Below are 19249 nucleotides of genomic sequence, written 5' to 3' on the forward strand. Positions count from 1 at the left end.
ATGTGCAACATATACTCGCCCCAGCAATCAGGAAGGACACAGCAAATCAGAATGATGATGAAATGGATGAGGACTTACATGCAGCGGGCAGAAGAGGGCAGCCGAGGCCAGAGGAACGTGATCCAGATCTCCATGCAGGGGATGAGATGGATGAGTCAGAGCAGATAACCAGCGGGACAGCGACAAAGTTGGCATATGACAGGAGAGCAGGCAGTCGGCAAAAGAAAGTAGAGAAGCAGGAAGCGGATAGGGATCGAGAAACTGACACAAGGGCATTTCCATTTTCGTTGGTTGGTGAAAATGTCATGCTGAAACTGCTAGAATTCACAAACGTGATTTCAGAATATCCTGATACAAGGAGACAACCATCTGAATTCGTTGACTTACACCAAAAAAAACACCTGCTACCTTGAGTTTGAGGACCGGATTTCAGAATTATTTTGACAAAACTACTTCCACACATCTCTGAACCAGAATTAATATCAATTCAAGCTCTGGTGAATCCTCCTCAGCCAATCCACCTCATTATCGCTATACCCCGGAAAGCATCAGCAGAATAGACTCCCCAGAAGCAAAAAGGGAATTGCTGTCTCAATGATTTTTCTAAGGTCTTGTGTAAAAGACGGTAATTCCATTCACACCATTAATGCATTAATGCCAGATGTGCAATCAATTCTCACTGCAACTCCAGCATCAGCAACATGTTTCTCGATCATAGATCTATGCTCAGCCTTCTTCTCTGTGCCAGCCCACCCATACACACAACTTATGTTTGCATTCACATTTAAGAATCAACAATGCACATGGACTAGACTTCCACAAGGCTACGTTGATAGCCCCGCAGCATTCAGAATGGTGGTACAACAGGTAGTGTCTGACCATGAACCACTAGAGGGAGCCATACTTGTATGGTATGTTGCTGATCCTCTGGTAGCAGTAGTTTGTCAGTTGACTCTAAACCTGTACGTGAAGGAGCATCAGGTGTTCTCTTACGCCACCGAGCATACATAGGACTCAAGGCTAGGCTGAGCAAGCTACAATGGTGTCAGCCAGAGGTGAAGTATTTGGGACTCATACTATCACACGGCGTCAGAACTCTGCAACCCGAACGTGTAACACGTATTATGTCAGGCCAAAAGCTTCACACAGGGAAAGGAATGATGTCTTTCCTGGGTACGGTCAACTGCTGCTGCCAGTGGATACCGGACTGCTCATATTAGGACAGAATTCTACGACCTGCCTGCAAAGAACACATGATGAACTGGACTGACAGCAGGACAAAAGCTTTCCAAGCTCTGAAAAGAGCCCAAACCAAAGGTCCAACACTGGGTCTGTCAGAATATGAACTGCCATTCCAGTTGTACGTCACTGAAAATGGGCTCACGACAGCAGCAATCGTCACTCAAGAACATGCAGAAACTTCTGCCCTGTTGCATTTTACTCCAAGACCTTACCAGTAGTGGTTCAAGGTAAGCCTGCCTGCTTACGCGTTGTAGTGGTTAAAATTGGTAGTGGTTGATTTAATCCTGATATTCTGATCAGATCGGTCAGTTGAACTCCCTGAAATGGCCAAAACAGTACCTCCACCTCTCTAGATTTTCCTCAACCTGTTCTCTGCTCTCACTGCAGATCACACTGTCATCTGCAACATCATGGCCCATGGAGATTCCTGTCTAACCTCATCTGTCAGCCTGTCCATCACTACTGCAAACTACCTCCACCTTGAACTTCTCTGTTACCCCTACAGCACACCGCACCACTGTCTCACAGCTGGCATACATGTCCTGCACCAGTCTAACATACTTCTCTGACATTCAAGATTTCCCCATACAATACCAGCTCCTCTCTTGGCACTCTGTCATATGCTTTTTCTAGGTCTACAAAGACACAATGCAGCTCCCTCTGGTCTTCTCTGTACTTCTCTGTTAGCATTCTCAAAGCAAATACTGCATCTGTAGTACTCTTTCTAGGCATGAAGTCATACTGCTGTTCACAAATGCTAACTTCTGCTCTCAGTCTAGCTATGCACCGCAGGTGGGATGTGAGTTTGAGGAGAAGTAGTTAGTTGAAGTTAGTTGGTGTGAGTGAGGAGGAGACAGAGAATAGGGCTAAATGGAGAAAGTCGATTTGCTTTGGTGACCCCTGATGGGACAAGCCTAAAGGAAAAGAAGAAAAAGAAGAGTTGAGAAGAACAAAACCAAAGCACCTCCTAACCAGACTGTAATAAATACCAAATTATATACAGATCACAGATTGTATCCCAAACAATATTTTCAGGTGTCTTCTTCTTCGCAGCCTTGGGCCACGTGACGGCTGGACAGAGACATGAACATATCACACCTCTCCTTTGACACACTGACAGTCTGTGGTCGTGTTCTGCCTCGGGTCTCCTTTCTGAACCGGGATGGACCCTCCTGGTCTGTCTGTCCCACAATGACGTCACTGACCTTTTGGCTCCACTGTGCAGCTAGCAGGACGGTGGATGTGCCTTAACATGAGATAACACCTTAACTCAAAGTTCATTTCTACTTCACGATTTTGGCCCTCGAAACCCATCACTTCTCTGCTTTCCATCGCTGCCCTTCCATTATTCATTCAACTACATTTTCTCCCTTTTTGTCTTGTTTCTCCGTTGTATTTCTGTTTTCAGGACCATATTCTTGCAGTTTTGTATTATTTGGCTTCATATTATGGTGTTCCTCGGTCGTCATACCTTTTATTCTTGTTTTGAATCAATACCCTTGCACGGTATTGTAGAATTCCGCTGAGGTTTCACCTGTGGTTTGTCTACCATGAATTCAAACTCACTAAATAACTTCTTGTAGAGACTAGACTTTGCTCAGAGAAGTGAGTGAAAAAGAAATTAACAAAGAAAGGCTATGTCAAAGCAACCGGTCCCTCTGCTGCAACTAAACTTTTCTAGGCTCATCAATGGGACTGACGTATTTCAGGGAACGATCACACTGATTGAGCTCTCATCCCTTCTCTCCTCTGGTCCCACAACCCCACGGTGTTGTACCCAAAGTCTCATCCAGAAAAGCCGTGTATGGAGTTGTTTCCTAAGATTAGCCAAAGCATAACAGCCCAAACATAAATCTCTTATGTGGTTCTGATGGTGCCCTTTTAGGTCATGTCTGACTTTTTTGCAGAATAATCTTACAGATAGCTTGATAGACGTCTCAACAGCGACTCAACATTGCGCCACGTTGTCGGGCACAAAGTATAACACAAAGTATCTGACAGCGTTGCTCTTGGATCAGGTCTGATTCATTTTACAGGTATCTTCATGGACTCTCTTATTCAAATCAACGTCTACTCTGGATTGGGTCACGTTTGATAAAATGTATAACAGGGTGTCTCAAGGTTTCCCTACTGGGTCACTTTTGGGTGCCTGTGGGACAATCTGACAGATGGCTTGATAGACTAAAACTAATTATCTTCACCATTACCTGAGAATACGTGACCTTGTTTGACACTAAGTATGGCAGTCGCAGCAAGGTAATCATAATTAACAGGAAAGAAAACACTAATAATACACAGTAATCTGCTCCACTCATGCTGGGCTTTTAATGAGCTGAGAGATTAACCTGAGAGTCCTTATGAAGAAAACTTTGTTCACCTGTGCGGTGTTAAGACGAGGTGACAGTCCTTGTCAAGAAACTTGGGTGTGCGCACAAGTATTAAGTCAAGCCCGCAGTACTCTTCTTAGAAAAGAAATGTTAAACTTTTTCTCATCACTTGAACATGTTTTGTGTTTGGTGGCCCTCTGAGGGCAGGATGGGCAAAAAGGAGTAACAGCAGGATTTATTTGCAGGTTGTTTATTGGTTGTTTTTTTTTTTTTTTGTTTTTTTCATTTGCGATTAATGAGAGGGCTTGTCCTCTGTGCTGGAGATTGGTTCTCACAGATCCATGGCACAAGCGAAGGAGCGTACCAATCCGCAGTTACCGTCATTGACATAGTCCTTACCTGTGAAGGGAGAAACACCAGTGTGCAGTATCAGTGGGCTCCAGTGGGGGGACAGTCACACTAGCACTATTAAAAGGTTAATCGTGGCCAATTGTTCTCAGAAACAGCATCTACAATGTTTCCCATCAGTCAGTTATACGTTCTGTCCCGTGGAAACTGAAGTCTACTTACCAAATAGGTTGATCTCCATGCAGTGTTCTTCTCCAGCGTTGTTGGGCTCAATTGCTGCCCAACTCTTGAAGTCGAACTTTGAGCCGTCGCTCCACAGCCAAACGCCTTCCTGTGAGGAGACGTTCCAACAGGTCAATTCACAGCCCAACATTTCAACAGAACCCTGGTCACATGACTTTTCTGCTGTCTGGGAACTAGGACCTTTTGGACAGTTGAGGACAGAAATCGCCATTCAAACAGTACTTGTGATCACACAGGATAGAGGTGAGACACTGGATGAGAGGCAGGGTTGAACCTGGCAGTCAGCTGTCAGTCATATAGAGCCATCATACCATCTCCAGCCGAGGAGAAACCATCAGTAACAAAAGGCTCACCTTCACAGCGTCGTAGCCTCCAACCCAGGTGATTTTGTGTTCGCCAGTCTCTCTGTAAATCAGATCCCTCAGGAAGAGGTACTCGTCCTGATTGCGGATGGAGACCAGGTTTCCTCCGAGAGCAATGCAAGCTTTCTGTGAGGAGAAGAGAAATGACAGTGTGTGGTGATGAGGAGCTGGTTATGAGGTACCAGATGGACCTCTGACAGACCAGTTTTACTATTTTGCCTGTCACCTCATCTCACGGAGAAAGGCAAGGTGGTCTTACTGTATCAATTAGTTTGACAGTACAGAGTAAACACACACTGACTCGCACTCAGAACTTCCAGGACTGGATGAATGTCACACTTAACACTAAATGTGGTGCCACGATGCCCACAACATGTTTCTATGAGACTTAAAGCACCTTGGAAGCTCAGAGGATCCTGACTGAATGGATTCTTGTGCCTTGGGTTTATTTCTAGAGAGCTCTTTTTGTGCCCGGTACCGTACCTCCGAGTCGACCCAGTTCTTTTCAGCACTGTTGAAGATGAAACAGCGGCTGCTGTACAGAGTCCAGCTAGAAGGACACGTCTCACAGCAGTCACCTGGTGGAACATCATCATCAGAAAAATCAGATCCTGGAACTAAAATTTTTTGTTTCTAATGATATCCCAATATTTTTGAACACTCAAAATAAGAGAAGCAACATGGTTAGGGAAAAACCCTGTGTGGCAGGCATCACAGTGACAGTACATTTGTTTTTTATTTTTCTACAAGAACAAAAATCTGCCTCAGATCAATATCAGGAGATCAATTACAAATTCGTATCTCATGTACAATAGGTTAAAACCGCAGTGAGTGGCAATAGAGACGGTGGCACGGCTAAGGGCGTCACTTACCAAGGTTGATCCACAGTCCGCTGGTCAGACAGAGGAACAGGAGGGAGTGAAGAACCAACGCCATCTGTGGAAGTGAGGACACACAACTCTCCAGCATAGGTTTTAGAGAAATGGCGGCGCTGATGAACAACAAAGTTCATCTAAACCTACCTTTGTGGTCTTAACCGAAGTCTATGACAGATAAATAAACCTGATCCCAGACAAATCAGATGATGCTGTGATGATTTCGCATCTAATGACCATCCCAGAGCGCTCGGTCTATATATCCTGTCTCTGGGCGTGGGGTCAAGGTTCCTCAAATAACCTCACTGGTAAAATATTATTTTAATCGATCCCACTGATCTATAAATCATCACTGACTTGCGTACAGACTTAAAGAAAACAAGCCGTCTGGGAAAACACATCATCCTCCTCAGCGACAAAAAAGAGGATGTTGAGTACGTTGAGTCTGAACGAATTTAACAATCTTACCGCTGCAAAAACAACAGAGGGTGACACATCAAGTACATCAGTTATGGAGACTAAGCTGGTTTGTGCATGTGTTTGTACTCAAGCTCTCCATGTGTGATATTTATTCTGTAGCTTGTTTCTCTGGAGGATCAAAACACAGGAGACTGTTTGGTTAAAACTGATACACCTGGGAACTGACACTGTTGTGATAGCATCAGGTCTGGGTTCCTCTGTTTTAAAGGAAGGACTGAAAAGCTATATCAAGAACAGAAACACGGACATCAGTTTGTCGGTAAAAGGAGAACATCTAAGAGCTGAACGTAATTTCAAATGGCAGTGTGGGGTTCAGGATTCAGTGTCCGCCTTTTAAATATCCATTTGGTGTTGAGGACGGTCTTGAGGCGAGGTGGTGATGGAGGGAACCACAGTGGTTGGCCTTCCTCATCCTCCCAGTCCAAGGCTGGGGTCCAGATCTCCTGGCCAATGGTGGACGAGGCCTATTGTATCAGCCGTTAGGTCGTTATTCGTTATTTTCTGGGCGACTCCTTGGTCCTTGTTTCTGGGCTGAGTTTAACTCTGGTTCCGTGTATCCAGCGGAGTTGACCTTCTGCAAGGACGCTCGTTCAATTGATGGCAATGTTGTTCCGTTGATCCTGTGGTTTTGATTAGGACTGAGTCTCCTGTCCAGAATCGACGGGTTGGTTCTGTAGAACGTAATGTTGAGAGACACTGTGGGAGAAACATGATTCAGAACTTGTAAGAGATTATTTACATAGCTGAGTTGCGCTTTCTCTAAAGCGCCTGTTACTAGCGTAGCACCCACGGACCTTGACCATGGCGTCGGGAATGGTTTTCCCATGATTATCTCGAATGGCGATAACTGGTTATTGGAAGAGGGAGTCATTCTTATTTCTGCTAGCAGGGATGGTAATAAGTCAGTCCATTTTTCCACTGTTCCACTGTTGGAAGATTTCAGGTACTTAGGGTCAACGGTCCAGAGCAACGGAGAGTGCGGAAAAGAGGTGAAGAGACGGGATCAAGCGGGTTGGATTGGGTGGAGAAAAGTGTCTGGGGTACTATGTGATAGAAGACTATTGGCCAGAATGAAAGGAAAGGTGTAAAAGACAATGATAAAAAGAGAGGAGGCAGAGCGAGAGGTAGCAGAAATGAAAATGCTGAGGTTCTCTTTGGGAGTGACCAGGATGGATAGGATCAGGATGAGTCAATCAGAGGGACGGCTCATGTTAGATGTTTTGGAGAGAAGGTCAGAGAAGCCTAACTGAGATGGTTGGGTCATGTGCAGAGGAGATCGAGTGAATACATTGGTAGACGGATGCTGGATTGGAGCTGCCAGGCAAGAGGTCTCGAGGAAGACCAAAGAGAAGATTTATGGACGTAGTGAGAGAAGATATGAAGGTAGTTGGTCTGAGAGAGGAGGATACAGAGAATTTGTTCGATGATGAAGGTTGATTTGCTGTGGCGACCCCTGAAGGGAAAATCCGAAAGGAGAACAAAAAGAAGAATTTGTGATATTTCTTGTAAAGGGTAGATGCTGAACTCCTAAATTCCCCAACCACCACTCAAAATGATGGTCAACTTTTGAAATATTCTACTTTTACCATCAAACATATGTCCATCGATCTATCCATTACCTACTGCTGATCCTGCAGTCAGGGTTACAGAAATGCTGGATCGTATCCCTGCTGTCAGTGGGCAAGAGACGGGGTACACCTGTACTGGGCACCAGTCAATCGCAGCCAAACAAACACCCATACTCTATTTCTGGTTTTGTCATTTTCCGATCTGGAGGTTCCTCAAAGTCTTTCCTCAAACCGGGGGGTACCAGCATCCAGGACATCAGGACAGTTCCCAGAACCCCCAAAAGTTCCACAATTCCAAGTGGGTGTGTCGGTTTTATCAAAACAGCCTCCTGTACTTTAATCCTCCAGAGAAACAAAGTCCAGTATAAATATTGTGCATGAAGGACTTGAGCAAAAACTGAGGCTTGCAAATCATAACTTTAATATTTGGCGTTTCACTTCCGTTGTTGTTGAAGTGGTCAGACTAACAAATGTGACAGAGTCACTTCAGCAGGTCAACATTCTCCTATTTGTTTCTCTGCAGTATGATGGGTTCTCGCAGGCGGCTTGTTTTCTTTCAGAATCTTTACTTAAGGCAATGACGTAAATTAAATCAGCGGGGGTTGCAAACCACACACACGCTTCATGCTTCTGCATTAAAAAAACATGAATCTGCAGTAAATATTCACTGCTTTTACTGTTGGACAAACGCACGATTCAGCCACATCTCACGAAACATGACCTGCTGCTGCTGCTATTTAACTGCTGTGCCATATGACTGCAGCAATGCCATATAACTGCTGCTGTTCACTCTATAAATACATATTATAAATCTACAACTTGCACCCTCACCTATTTGCACTTTACTGTGTTTTATATCCAGGTACTGTAAAGTAGATGTCTATGCAAACCAAATTTGATTCTGTACACACCTGCTGCATACAAAATGAAAATAAACTCCAAATCTACATCTGATGTCAAAGTTTTTGAGGACTGAGTGCACTCAGGCCATCGTCACAGAAAGGTGAGCCTCTTTGTCATCTGATTTGTCAGGGATTAGGTTTATTCCACCAAGTCTTGTGACAAAAAAAAAGCAATACATTACTGCGTTAATCTCCAGCTGCGGGGCTAAAGTGATGATTCTGGTGATAATCCAAGAGGCTGGTCCGTCACAGCAGCAAACGGATGGGTAAAGAGGAGATAGCACCATCTAGTAGAAAGAAATCAACATGTCATTCCAGTAGCAGAGGGGCTCACTGCGGTTTTAACCTATTTGAAATTATGAATTTGTGATTGACCCCGATATCAATCTGAGGCTCATTTTTGTTCTTGTGGATAAAGAAAAAAACACACTTATTGTCACTGTGACGCCTGCCGCACGGTGTTTGTCACTAACCTTGCGTTTCCTTTCACAGGCGAACTGTTTCCAAACAGGTTGGTGTTAATCCTATTTTGGGCGTTCAAAAATATTGGGATATCAATATTGGAATACCAAAAACTAGAAAAAGCATTTGTTTAGTTCCAGGATCAGATTTTTCTTCGGTGTCCCTTGTGGAGACTCACAAACCAATTACAGTACCCGCTTAAATCATAATAGTCCATCTTGTACATGTCCATAATGATGATGTTCCACCACATGACTGTTACGAACCCTGTCCTCCTAACTGGACTCCGTACGGCAGCCGCCGATTCATCTCTTACAGCGATAGAAAAAACTGGGTCAACTGAGGAGCAGTACCAGTGAAAAAAAAAAGGTCTTGGGAAATAAACCCAAAGGAGTGGAATCCATCTAATCAGGACCCTCTGAGCTTTTAAGGTCCTTAAAAGTCTCATAGAAACAGGTTATGGGCCTTGTGGCACCACGTGTATTGTTAAGTTTGACTTCGTTCATCCAGTTCTGTACATCTCGTAATAAAATGAAGATCTGAGTGCGAGTCACTGTGTGTTTAATCTACACTGTCGCTCTACTTTATACAGTAAGACCACCTTTCTCCCCAAGATGAGGGACAGGCAGAATTCTAAAACTGATTTACAGAGCGACTGGCCAAAACAAACCCACCTGGGTTGGAGGCTATGATGCTGGACAGTGAGCCTTTAGTTACTGATGGTTTCTCCTCAGCTGGAGATGGCACGATGTCTCTATAATACTAACAGCTGACCGGTTCAGGTTCAACCCTGCCTCTCATCCAGTGTCTCACCTCCGTCCTGTGAGAGCAAGTAAAGTGTGAATAGGGGTTTCTGTCCTTAGCTGTCCAAAAGGTCCGAGTGCCCAGACAGCAGAACAGTCATATGACCAGGGTTCTGTTGAAATGTTGCCCAGCAAATTAACCTGTTAGAACATCTCCTCAGAGAGTAGCATTTGGCTGTGGGGTGACGGGTCAAAGTTCGACTTCAATGATTGGCCAGAAGGTGAGCCCAACAACGCTGGAGAAGAACACTGCATGGAGATCAACTTTCGAAGTAAGTAGACTTCAGTTTCCCCGGGACAGAACGCACAACTGACTGATGGGAAACATTCTTCCTGCAGTTTCTGAGATAAAGAACAATTCGCCAAGACTAACTTTTTTTTATTATGAGTGCCAATGTGACTGTACCCCCACACTGGAGCCCACTGACATTGCTCACTGGGTGTTTCTCTATGTTAACAACGAGATATGCAAGGTGGAGAAGCATTTGTTGCCATGGATCGGTGAGAACCTGTCACCAGCCCGGAGATGGACAAGCCCTCTCATTCATCTCAAATAAAAAAACAACCAATAAACAATCTGCAAAAGAGTCCTGCAGTTCCTCCTTTTTGCCCTCAGAGGGCAGCCTGAAGTCTGGGTCAAGGGTGATCAACCCCATCCCATAGAAGTAGGAATTTACATCTGTATTACAATTACACTCACAGAGATTCATTTCAAGTGAGTTTTAGCCTAAAAGGAAGAAAAAACAACACCTTATTCATCTTGACTCTTGTCCAGGTAAACAACAATGGATGGATTCCACCCTCCTTGACCGTGTCAGTTTGTCTGTAAGTCGACGAAACCTGTGCAAACAGGGAATATCAGCTTTATTTCATGGCAAACAATTTCAGACACTGTTGCCAAATGAGGATTTAGGTAAAACAATGCGGGATTGATGGACCAGCGAAGTGAAGGGGACGAATACGGGAATCCCAGAGACGTGCAGTTGCAGGAGAGGCACCAACTGCTTTGACATGGACTTTCTTTTATTTTCTTTTTTCCCCCTGCTCATTGCTAACATCCATGGAATCTAATCTCTGCAAAAAGTTTCATGAGATTAGATTTATGCTAGACAAACAACAGCTGAAACCTCAACCAAAGGCAACAAAATTGAAATCTATCTATCCCGATGAAATTGATGTAAACCCCACCAATCCCACCAAACATAATGTCCTCTTTTGAAATGTTTTCATGTGTTATTTGCTGCAAAAATAGAATAGAATTAAAGCTAACTTTAATTACTACTGTTTTTCTGGTGTGCTTTCTATTCTTGCCAGCACTTGCACTGTGTTTCCTTCACTAAATCAGCATGCAAAAGTAAAGCCTTTGTGTATATGAGACCCTCGCTAACGCTAATGCTATCTCTGGCAAGCGGTCCTTCATTCATCCAAACTACCTTAAACTTTTCTCCTTCTTCTAAGACATAAGAGCTTTGCTTCGCTAACAGTCACCCCTTTAGCCACATCAGCCATCTTTAGCTTCTTCCTCTGCTTCTTCCTCTTGTAGTTCTGGCGTAAAAAGACAATGTTGGGCACTTAAATGACACACAGATATCGTCTGCGTCCCGAAGCAGAGGGTGATACAGAATTGTCATCTTTTATCAGTGGTTTCGAAAACAGGAGATTTAAAAGCGGGAAAAAAATATTTCAATCAAATCTTCAAAATAAAGGTGTACTTGGGTATGCAGGTAACCATCCATTGAATCATGATCAAATTTATCAGATATGAGATGATAGGTTTGTTTATAGTGGAAACAGTAAATAAATTCAGTGGCCTCATCCAGACATGGATCACTGCTCTTTTTATTTTGAGTTTGACAACTGTGGTTTGACTTGAGAAGAAAAAAACAAGATGACATAAAAAAAAAATCCTTTTGCTAACCCAGAAAATGATTTTAAAAAATCTACAAATTAGCAAAAAAAAACCCCAAAACAAAACATCAAGGACAGCAAACATGTGACTTTCCTCAGCCAATCAGACGCTTACCTGAATATGCATATATTAATCTCCCTCCATGTTGCAGTGATAAATTCTTCAGAGGAGGTTTCCTCTTTGTGTTACAGTTACACACTTTTTCTGCACAAACAGCAACAACAGCACACATACAATAAATAGTATTTTGTGGTACAGCAGTACCAGTATGTACAAAATTATACTTTACGTCCTGCAGTTTGTGCCTCCTGTCTGGTTTGACATTTCTGTTCTGAGAATGATTTCCGGCAGCAGCGAAGACTTTTCCCTCCGAGATGATAAAGCCGGTTAAAACTTCGTGTTCTATGTTCTTGGGGTTCCCTTGAAACCTTGAGAACCTGACGTCACCTTTAAAGTGAAATTTAAGTTGGCAGATAATAGAAAATAACTGGCAACTGAAATGTAGTTTTGAAAAACCAGAGATAGATGGAATTGAATGTTTTTGATCTTACTGAACCAGAACCTCAGTTGAATCCTGAACTTCTGAACAGATTAATTTCATCTGGCGGGTTGGAAAAGTCTCCGCTGGTTCCGGGGGCTGATAGCCGAGAGGCACAAACCACAGCCCCGACGACGATGAAGAGGAAGACGACGGACACCACAGCAGGCCGGGGAGCGGAGGGGGACAGATGTCGTGGAGTTACTCGGTCTGGGGGACGGCGATGGCGGGGCCCTTGGGGTCGTCGAAGCGGTCCATGGTGCGGAGCTGCATGATGGTGTGCAGGCCGTAGGTGAGGACCAGCACCAGCAGCAGGCTGGTCATCAGGCCCATCCAGATGCCCGGTGAGAAGAAGCCCGAACAGTCACTGGCATAAGAGAAGTCGCCGCCGCTCACGTTGAAACCCTGGATCTGTGGACGGACGGACAGAGACCTCAGAACCCGCTCCAATGTGTCGGCAACATCATTTAAAAACTGAAACAAACTTTCTTGAGTATTTGCTGAAGCGTTTAATATTTTCAAGAGTATTTTACTGACTGTCTTCAGATAATTTGTTGTGTATTTTCTGTTGAAGTTGCTGTTTTGGCCATTTCAGGGAGTTCAACTGACTGATCATCTGATCAGATATCAGAATGAAATCATTATTTTGTGGTGTTTTCTGATGAGGTCCTGGTACCTGGAAGTCCTGGAAGGACACCCTCCACTGGTTGGCCGGGTCCTTGGAGGAGTGGGGCACGAGCTGTGGCCAGCGGAAGCTGCTGACGGACTGGCAACGGTAAGAGAACTCGGCGGGGGCGTAGATGTTCCTGCTGCCATTGAATGTGGCGGTGATGCTGTCGTACTCCAAAACCATGGTGTCCAGAGTGAACCAGCGGCGAGCCGACACTTTGTAATGGCGTTGACTCATGGCCAGGCTGCGAACGCACGCACGCACGCACACACGCACACAGTCAGTTTGCCATGTTTGTGATTTACATACAAGAAGCAGGCGGGGTGGGGACTCACATCAGTTTGAAGTTGCGGTGACCCAGAACATTCTCATAGTTAAGAACCAACCTGTGAAGAAAACACACATAGACATTAAGTTTCAGGGCGCGTCGGTTCTCCTGGTCCTCAAGAACATCTCATTTCCATCATATCAGAGAACGCCCTCCTTATCACACCCCCATGTGACACCTCAATCACTGACTCTTCATTTTTGATTTATTTAGAGTACTGAGATCAGTATACCTTCATGACCTCATTAAAGTTTTTTTTCAGATAAGTTGCAGATAATTTATGGTTAAATTCTGAATGATTTTCCAGGTAAATTGATCAGATTTTTTTTAGGTAAAGTCTGAGTAAATTTACAGATTCTAAGAATTATTTTAGGTAAATTATTAGTAATTTTCTTGTAAATTTTAGAGAACAGCCGTGTACATTCTTAATTTCTTTAAGTGAATACTTATTTTTTTTAGGTAAATTATGAGTGATTTTCAGCAAAATTTCAAGCAATTTCATGTAAATTCTGTCATTTTCAGATATTCTTTAATATTTTAGGTCAACTTGGCAAGCATTTTTTACATATATTATCAAACATTTTTCGGGTAAATTGTCAGTTGTTTACAGAGTCATTTTTGAAATTAATTCTTGAAAAATTTTGGGGTACATTTTAAGCAACTTCCACAGAAAATTTCATGTAGATTCTTTAAATATTTAGGAACATTTGGACATCCTCAGGTATGTTTTTTTTTAAACCTGAAAATTACAAATAAATTCTTAAAGATTTTCAGGAAAATATTAAGGAATTTCATGTTAAGATATTTTCAGGCGATCCCAATGAGTTTTATTGAAATTCTTAAAACATTTCATTCAGAAATTTTCATTTAAAAGTGATCTCACTTTCAGGAAAATTGTAAGCAATTTAAAGGTGAATTCTTAGTCATTTTCAGAAATGCCCTGAAAAATGTTAAAGTTAATTCCAATTCCAATTAGGTAAATTCTTGACAATTTTCAGGTCAATTTTAAGCAATTTCCTGATAAATTCTTTGCTTCATCTGAGTACAATAACAACTGTTTCTCACAATTTCAAAAATGTCTTTGCCGCTGAAGGAAACCACAGCACCCTCTTGGCTAGGCTCATTTATGTTTGCTGAAACATCACTTTTCTCATTAGAAATGATGACATTCATTGTTGAAATGCAGATAACTGATTGAGGAAACAGACACACCAACACGTGCAGCAGAAAATACTACAGGATAGTAGTATACTTGGAATAGAATTATTATTTATCCTGCACCTGGCTCGGGTCTTGTCGCAGGTGGAGCCGTGCAGCCTGGGGGTGACGCCCTCCCCGAAGGTGGACGGGGTGAGGTCATGCTCCTCCCAGCGACCGCTACGAAGGATGCTGACCGACAGAGATTTGGCCCACAGGAGGATGCAGGTCTTCTCCCCCTCCTGCGGCCGAACCACAGAACCCACAGCTCGCTTTTATTTACTGACATTTCAAAGAAACTTGAAAAACACACAAATCTATATTTAATTTAGCCTAGAACAGCTAAGTAACAAGCTGAACAAGCTCAACAACAGATGAGAAAACAAGAGGAATTCATTGATGTATCTGACAGATTTAGGTACAATTTTATTCATTTTTGGAGATTTTTTATTTATTTTGGTTTATTCTTTATGCTTACATATTATCTAATGTATCATTTAGAGGGTGTGTGCAAACAATGAATTACAAAAAAAAAAAAAAAAATCAGATAATTTCTCTCCAATTCCAAGGTAGAAGTAGACAACAAAATTTGACAGTTTGACTTTTTGACAAAGAATTATAGCTAAAAAATTATAATAATTCAAGATTTATTTGATTTCTGCAAATCATCTGAGTGAGTGTACGTGTGTGTGTGTGTGTGTTGGGTTGTGAACACATGCAGTCCAACCTTGAACTCCACTGGTTTGTATATTCCGGCATTTTCTTTCTTCGTCTTGCGCTGCCTGTCTCTCTCTCCTTCTCTCCCCCTCCAGCCTCCCCGGGCCTGAAGGAGTGAACGCCCTCCTCCCAGGCCGGCCTCCACTGACAGAGAGGCCGCCTCCTGACAGGAAGAGACACCATCAATGAATTATTGTGTTTGTGTGACATTTTATCTTCTGCTGTTGATCTTTTGCTGATTTCAAGATCAATATTGGATTTTATCCTGCTTTTCTGTGTGGTTTTAGACCAGTGCTTCTCAATTACTTTCTGTTATACCTAGGAAGTAGAAAATATTTTGCCCCCCGCCACAGCTAAGAATGGTACCATTTGTCCATAAAATTGTTTTACTTCTCTATTATTAATATAGATATAATCATTAAACATATCCCAATTAACATTCAAGAAAAAAGAAAGAAATATAAATCAACTTGCAACAAGGAATAACTTTAACATTGTTTTAGTCTGTAACAAAATATTTAAAGTGCATCAATTTGCCTGAAATGTAAAAAAATTATATCCTTACTCAAGCTATAAACATTTTTTGATTGAACCATTTGATACATAAAAAATAAAATTAAATAAAATCAATAAATAAAAATGATTAATTAAAATTGATCTGCAACATTGACTGAGGACACTTTTTTTTTTTTGTGAGACACAGTAAACACACCAGTCTTTCCTCATCTCCAACCATAGTCACGGTGAAGCCAAGCGCTATATTTGCTTTGCCATATTTCCTCGTCTTAGCTTCCGGGTGACTTTCACTTGTCCCATTATCTCCATCTCTCATTGCCCTTCTTATCATTGATGTTAAATTTTTCCATAGTGTCTCTTGAGCATTTGTTCACTGTACTTCATAAAAACTACACCATGGAGCTAATACTCTGTGCACACTAACAATGAGAGTGCCACTGCCACCTACTGTGGATGTACGCTTTATTTTAGAGCAAAAATACATGTTCCCCGGGGTCACATGCAGCCCCCCTGGCATCGCATCGTGCCCCCCTGGGGGCCCCACTATTTGAGAAGCAATGCTTTAGACAAATGATAGAAAGGTTAACAACAATCTAACTTTATTCTGACCAAAACTTTTTAAAGACAGTAACAAGCGGTCCTGAGCTCATCATTAATATTGTCCAGCGACTCACCCTGGAGGGTCGAAGGCCAGTGTAGATGGCTGTGTAGGGAATTGCCTGGCTCTTCATGATGCTCAGCACCTGACCAATAACCTCGTCTGAAACACAGGCGCAGGGTCATCCGTGTGTGTGTGTGTGTGTGTGTACGCATTTGAACAATTTGTTTGTATGTGTAAGAGAGGCTGCAGCTCAGACTCACCGTTCCCACTGAGGATCTCTCTGGCTGACATCAGATCAGTTCTGAGAATAAAATCAAAAGTAGAAAATAAGAGTCTGAGTGTTTTCACAATATTCTGTTTTTTTGTCTGTGTTTCTGTATATATGTGCGTGTGTGTGTGTGTCTGTGTGGTGGTACCAACCCGACACCATAGGGCAGCCTGAAGACCAGCAGGGCCGGCGAGGAGGCGTTGAGTCTCAGCTGGCCCAGAGTCTCGGGGTCCATATACAGGGGGGATGTCTCCAGCTGGTCCTGGAGCTGACCGATCACAGCGTTGGAGGCCGGCCAGGACACAGCGGGCAACACCAGGAGGGATGAGGAGGATCTGAGAGCCCCCTGAGACACACATCAACAGCTTTTACTCTGGTCTGGTCGCTACTTCAAGAAATATCTTCCAGGGTGGGGTGGGACTAATTTACCTCCAAGTTGGGGAAAACGCTGTCCTGCTTGTTTCCGAAGGCCCCTCCATACATGGTGAAGTCCTCAATGCTCATCTGGTGATAAGACCAGTAGAGAGACTCTGAAGACTAACTTTTATCAGTCATGTACTTGCTCAATGTTCCTAACCGTTGAGCTTTGTGTTTCTGTGCATTTTCAATATTTCCTAAGTGTTCGGGATCAGGAGGAATCGTATACAAATAAAATCTAAGCCCTGCCTCTGAACATACAGTCAGAAAGACTTTTTTTTCCAAAAAGTCACTGTAGAGGGGTGTCTGGGGCTTATTTTCAAAAATCAATATCATCTGGAGAGTAACATATTGAGCTGATGGTGCAACAAAAAAGGATAAACAACAAATATCAATAAATATATAAATGAATGAGTAAAAATGAATGAAACCCATCATTTGCATCTGGAGATTAGTAAAACTTAAACAGAATTTTACAAAGACTTATTTTAAAAAATAGTTTTTTACTTTTTTAATGTCACAATGTTAAATAAAAAGTGGATATCATTTTCATTTTTTATGATCTTGTCAGTGTTCCTCTGGGTGGCTTTATGTGAACCCCCAATTTCCACATTCCCTCAGGACAGACACAGTGTTTCTCCCACCTTGTCCTGGAGGAACAGCACCACGTTCCTTGGGCCCACGCTGAGGGTCTTCTCCAGGTAGGAGGCCAGCTGCTCCTGTCCCACGATGTGGCCCGCAGTTGGGGGGGCCAGGCTGGGGAGGGACATCCTGGAGGACAGAAACATTTTGTGAGAGGCCCTAATGTGAGGTATCAGGTGCTCTATCACCACGTGGTGATTTGTGGCCATCACTGTAGAAGTGATGGAATTACCACCATGAGCTCTGAAGATACTGGACACAAAGGGGTGGTCACAGCAGCCCCCAGTGGCTGCAGGTGAACACTGCACGCAGGAAAGGTCTCAAACCAACACCATGAACACCTGATTCTCCATTATGATTGAAAGACATTCTGACTGGAGTCCATTTTCAGCTCAGAGCATTCACACCGCTGACAATTAGAATAGGACTGATTTAGCTTTACTCTCGTCCACCACAGTTGCCAAAAGCTCCGCATCTGAAGGCTTAAGGCTCTTCAAACTTCAATGTTTTCTCTGAACCACCATCACCATGTGTGTGAGTGTATGTGGGGTGTGTGTGCTGCAGCAGCCAATATGAGCTGCAAGCCACTAAGTGGTTTTAATGAAAAATATTAGAAAGGAAAGAATATATTTCACATCATGTTACAATCCTCTCTTATCTGAATGTATTTTAATAAATTTTGATATTTAGCTCTTAGCATGAAAAAATTTCTTAGCTGAGTAAGAATTAATGTTTGAAGACCACAAATATCTTGGCCTTTGGGACTTGTAATCTCTTGAGTTCAAGAAATATATATATATATATATATATATATATATATATATATATATATATATATATATATATGTATATGCAAACACACACATATTTTACCTATCTTAAAAATGCTTATTTTATTTTCATAGTTGCTAAAGAGCACCAATGGATTTTGCATTCATTTAAATTATTGAGCATTTGTAAGAATCACCAAGCGATTTCAACACTTGTGTCCAATAAATTGCATTTTAAATAAACATGATCACAAAACGTTTTTTTCCAGTTGAACTAATTTAATCTATTACAAATACCCAAAAAAAGAGAGTAACCTGATGAAAACAGTGGGGAAAAACTCGGTATTTCAAATTCTACATAAAAAAAGAAAATTGGGAAATGTTCTAATGTATAATGTAGCCAAAATATAAAACTGACGAATTGTTGTTTTTTTTTTGCTTTTAAGCACATAAGAGGTGAAAATGCAGTACTTGGCTTTTGAGATTAATCAAAAGAATAACGAATAAATACAGAAAATATCAGTATGGATAGGATTTATGAGGCCGGGTTACCGGATGAGGGGCAACACGACACCTGCCCACCGGCGGAATAAACGAATGACAACGTGTCATATGCGAGATAAAGAAAATAACACAGTTTGCCTTTTTTATTTTACGTATATATTTAAATATTGAGCGACGGGTCTAATTTATCAGTCGACGTCTTAGCAGCAGCGGGGGAGGGCTAGCTTGGGCTAAAGGGACGCAGCACAGTTAGCGGATTTTCTTTTTCTTTTTTTTTAAACAAATATTATTTCACCGCACCTCCGCCCATCACAAACCGGCGACAACTCACCCGTCACCGGTCCAGAGGAGGAGCGGCACCTGTTCATCGCAGTAAGCCGTGTTCAGGGCGCCCAACAGCCCGAGAAACACGGCCAGAGACGCGGAGATGCGCCGAAGGTCCATCATCCTCGTCGCTGTCGTCGCCATCTTCACGAAACCAGCAGGTGACGTCGGGCGGCGTGACGTCACGGCGGATGAAGACGACGCTGCACTGCGGCGGCGCGCGTCAGTTGCCAGGG

General features: G+C 42.7%; 2 protein-coding genes across 2 annotated transcripts; both read right to left on the reverse strand.

Annotated features, from left to right (window-relative positions):
* Nucleotides 1–3900: 3900 nt before the first annotated feature.
* Nucleotides 3901–5609, reverse strand: LOC147226965 (galactose-specific lectin nattectin-like). The gene is made up of 6 exons (XM_086159973.1): nt 5545–5609; nt 5395–5458; nt 5006–5100; nt 4514–4648; nt 4140–4248; nt 3901–3968 (listed from the first exon to the last, which is right to left on the reverse strand). Exons 2-6 carry the CDS (start codon nt 5456–5458, stop codon nt 3901–3903), a joined length of 471 nt encoding a protein of 156 aa, XP_086016099.1. The 5' UTR covers nt 5545–5609.
* Nucleotides 5610–11435: 5826 nt separating this feature from the next.
* On the reverse strand, nt 11436–19178 carry atp6ap1a (ATPase H+ transporting accessory protein 1a). Its single transcript, XM_086159910.1, has 11 exons — nt 19021–19178; nt 17418–17544; nt 16786–16860; nt 16509–16702; nt 16349–16389; nt 16162–16247; nt 14982–15134; nt 14339–14496; nt 13065–13115; nt 12736–12973; nt 11436–12470 (listed from the first exon to the last, which is right to left on the reverse strand). Exons 1-11 carry the CDS (start codon nt 19155–19157, stop codon nt 12261–12263), a joined length of 1470 nt encoding a protein of 489 aa, XP_086016036.1. The 5' UTR covers nt 19158–19178; the 3' UTR covers nt 11436–12260.
* Nucleotides 19179–19249: the final 71 nt, after the last annotated feature.

This window comes from Fistularia commersonii, chromosome 14 (genome assembly GCF_037954325.1).
Source record: "Fistularia commersonii isolate RoL2024-O1a breed Wild chromosome 14, RoL_Fcom_v1.0, whole genome shotgun sequence".
In the NCBI taxonomy this organism is placed as follows: domain Eukaryota; kingdom Metazoa; phylum Chordata; class Actinopteri; order Syngnathiformes; family Fistulariidae; genus Fistularia; species Fistularia commersonii.

Coding starts and splice junctions, on each gene's coding strand:
- LOC147226965 (XM_086159973.1), bottom strand. CDS start 5,458: ATGGCGTTGGTTCTTCACTCCCTCCTGTTCCTCTGTCTGACCAGCGGA. Junction 5,101..5,394: donor CGGACTGTGGATCAACCTTG/GTAAGTGACGCC, acceptor ATGTTCCACCAG/GTGACTGCTGTGAGACGTGT. Junction 3,969..4,139: donor CATGGAGATCAACCTATTTG/GTAAGTAGACTT, acceptor CTCCCTTCACAG/GTAAGGACTATGTCAATGAC.
- atp6ap1a (XM_086159910.1), bottom strand. CDS start 19,157: ATGGCGACGACAGCGACGAGGATGATGGACCTTCGGCGCATCTCCGCG. Junction 16,248..16,348: donor AGAGATCCTCAGTGGGAACG/GTGAGTCTGAGC, acceptor CCTGTGTTTCAG/ACGAGGTTATTGGTCAGGTG. Junction 12,471..12,735: donor TGTCCTTCCAGGACTTCCAG/GTACCAGGACCT, acceptor GTCCGTCCACAG/ATCCAGGGTTTCAACGTGAG.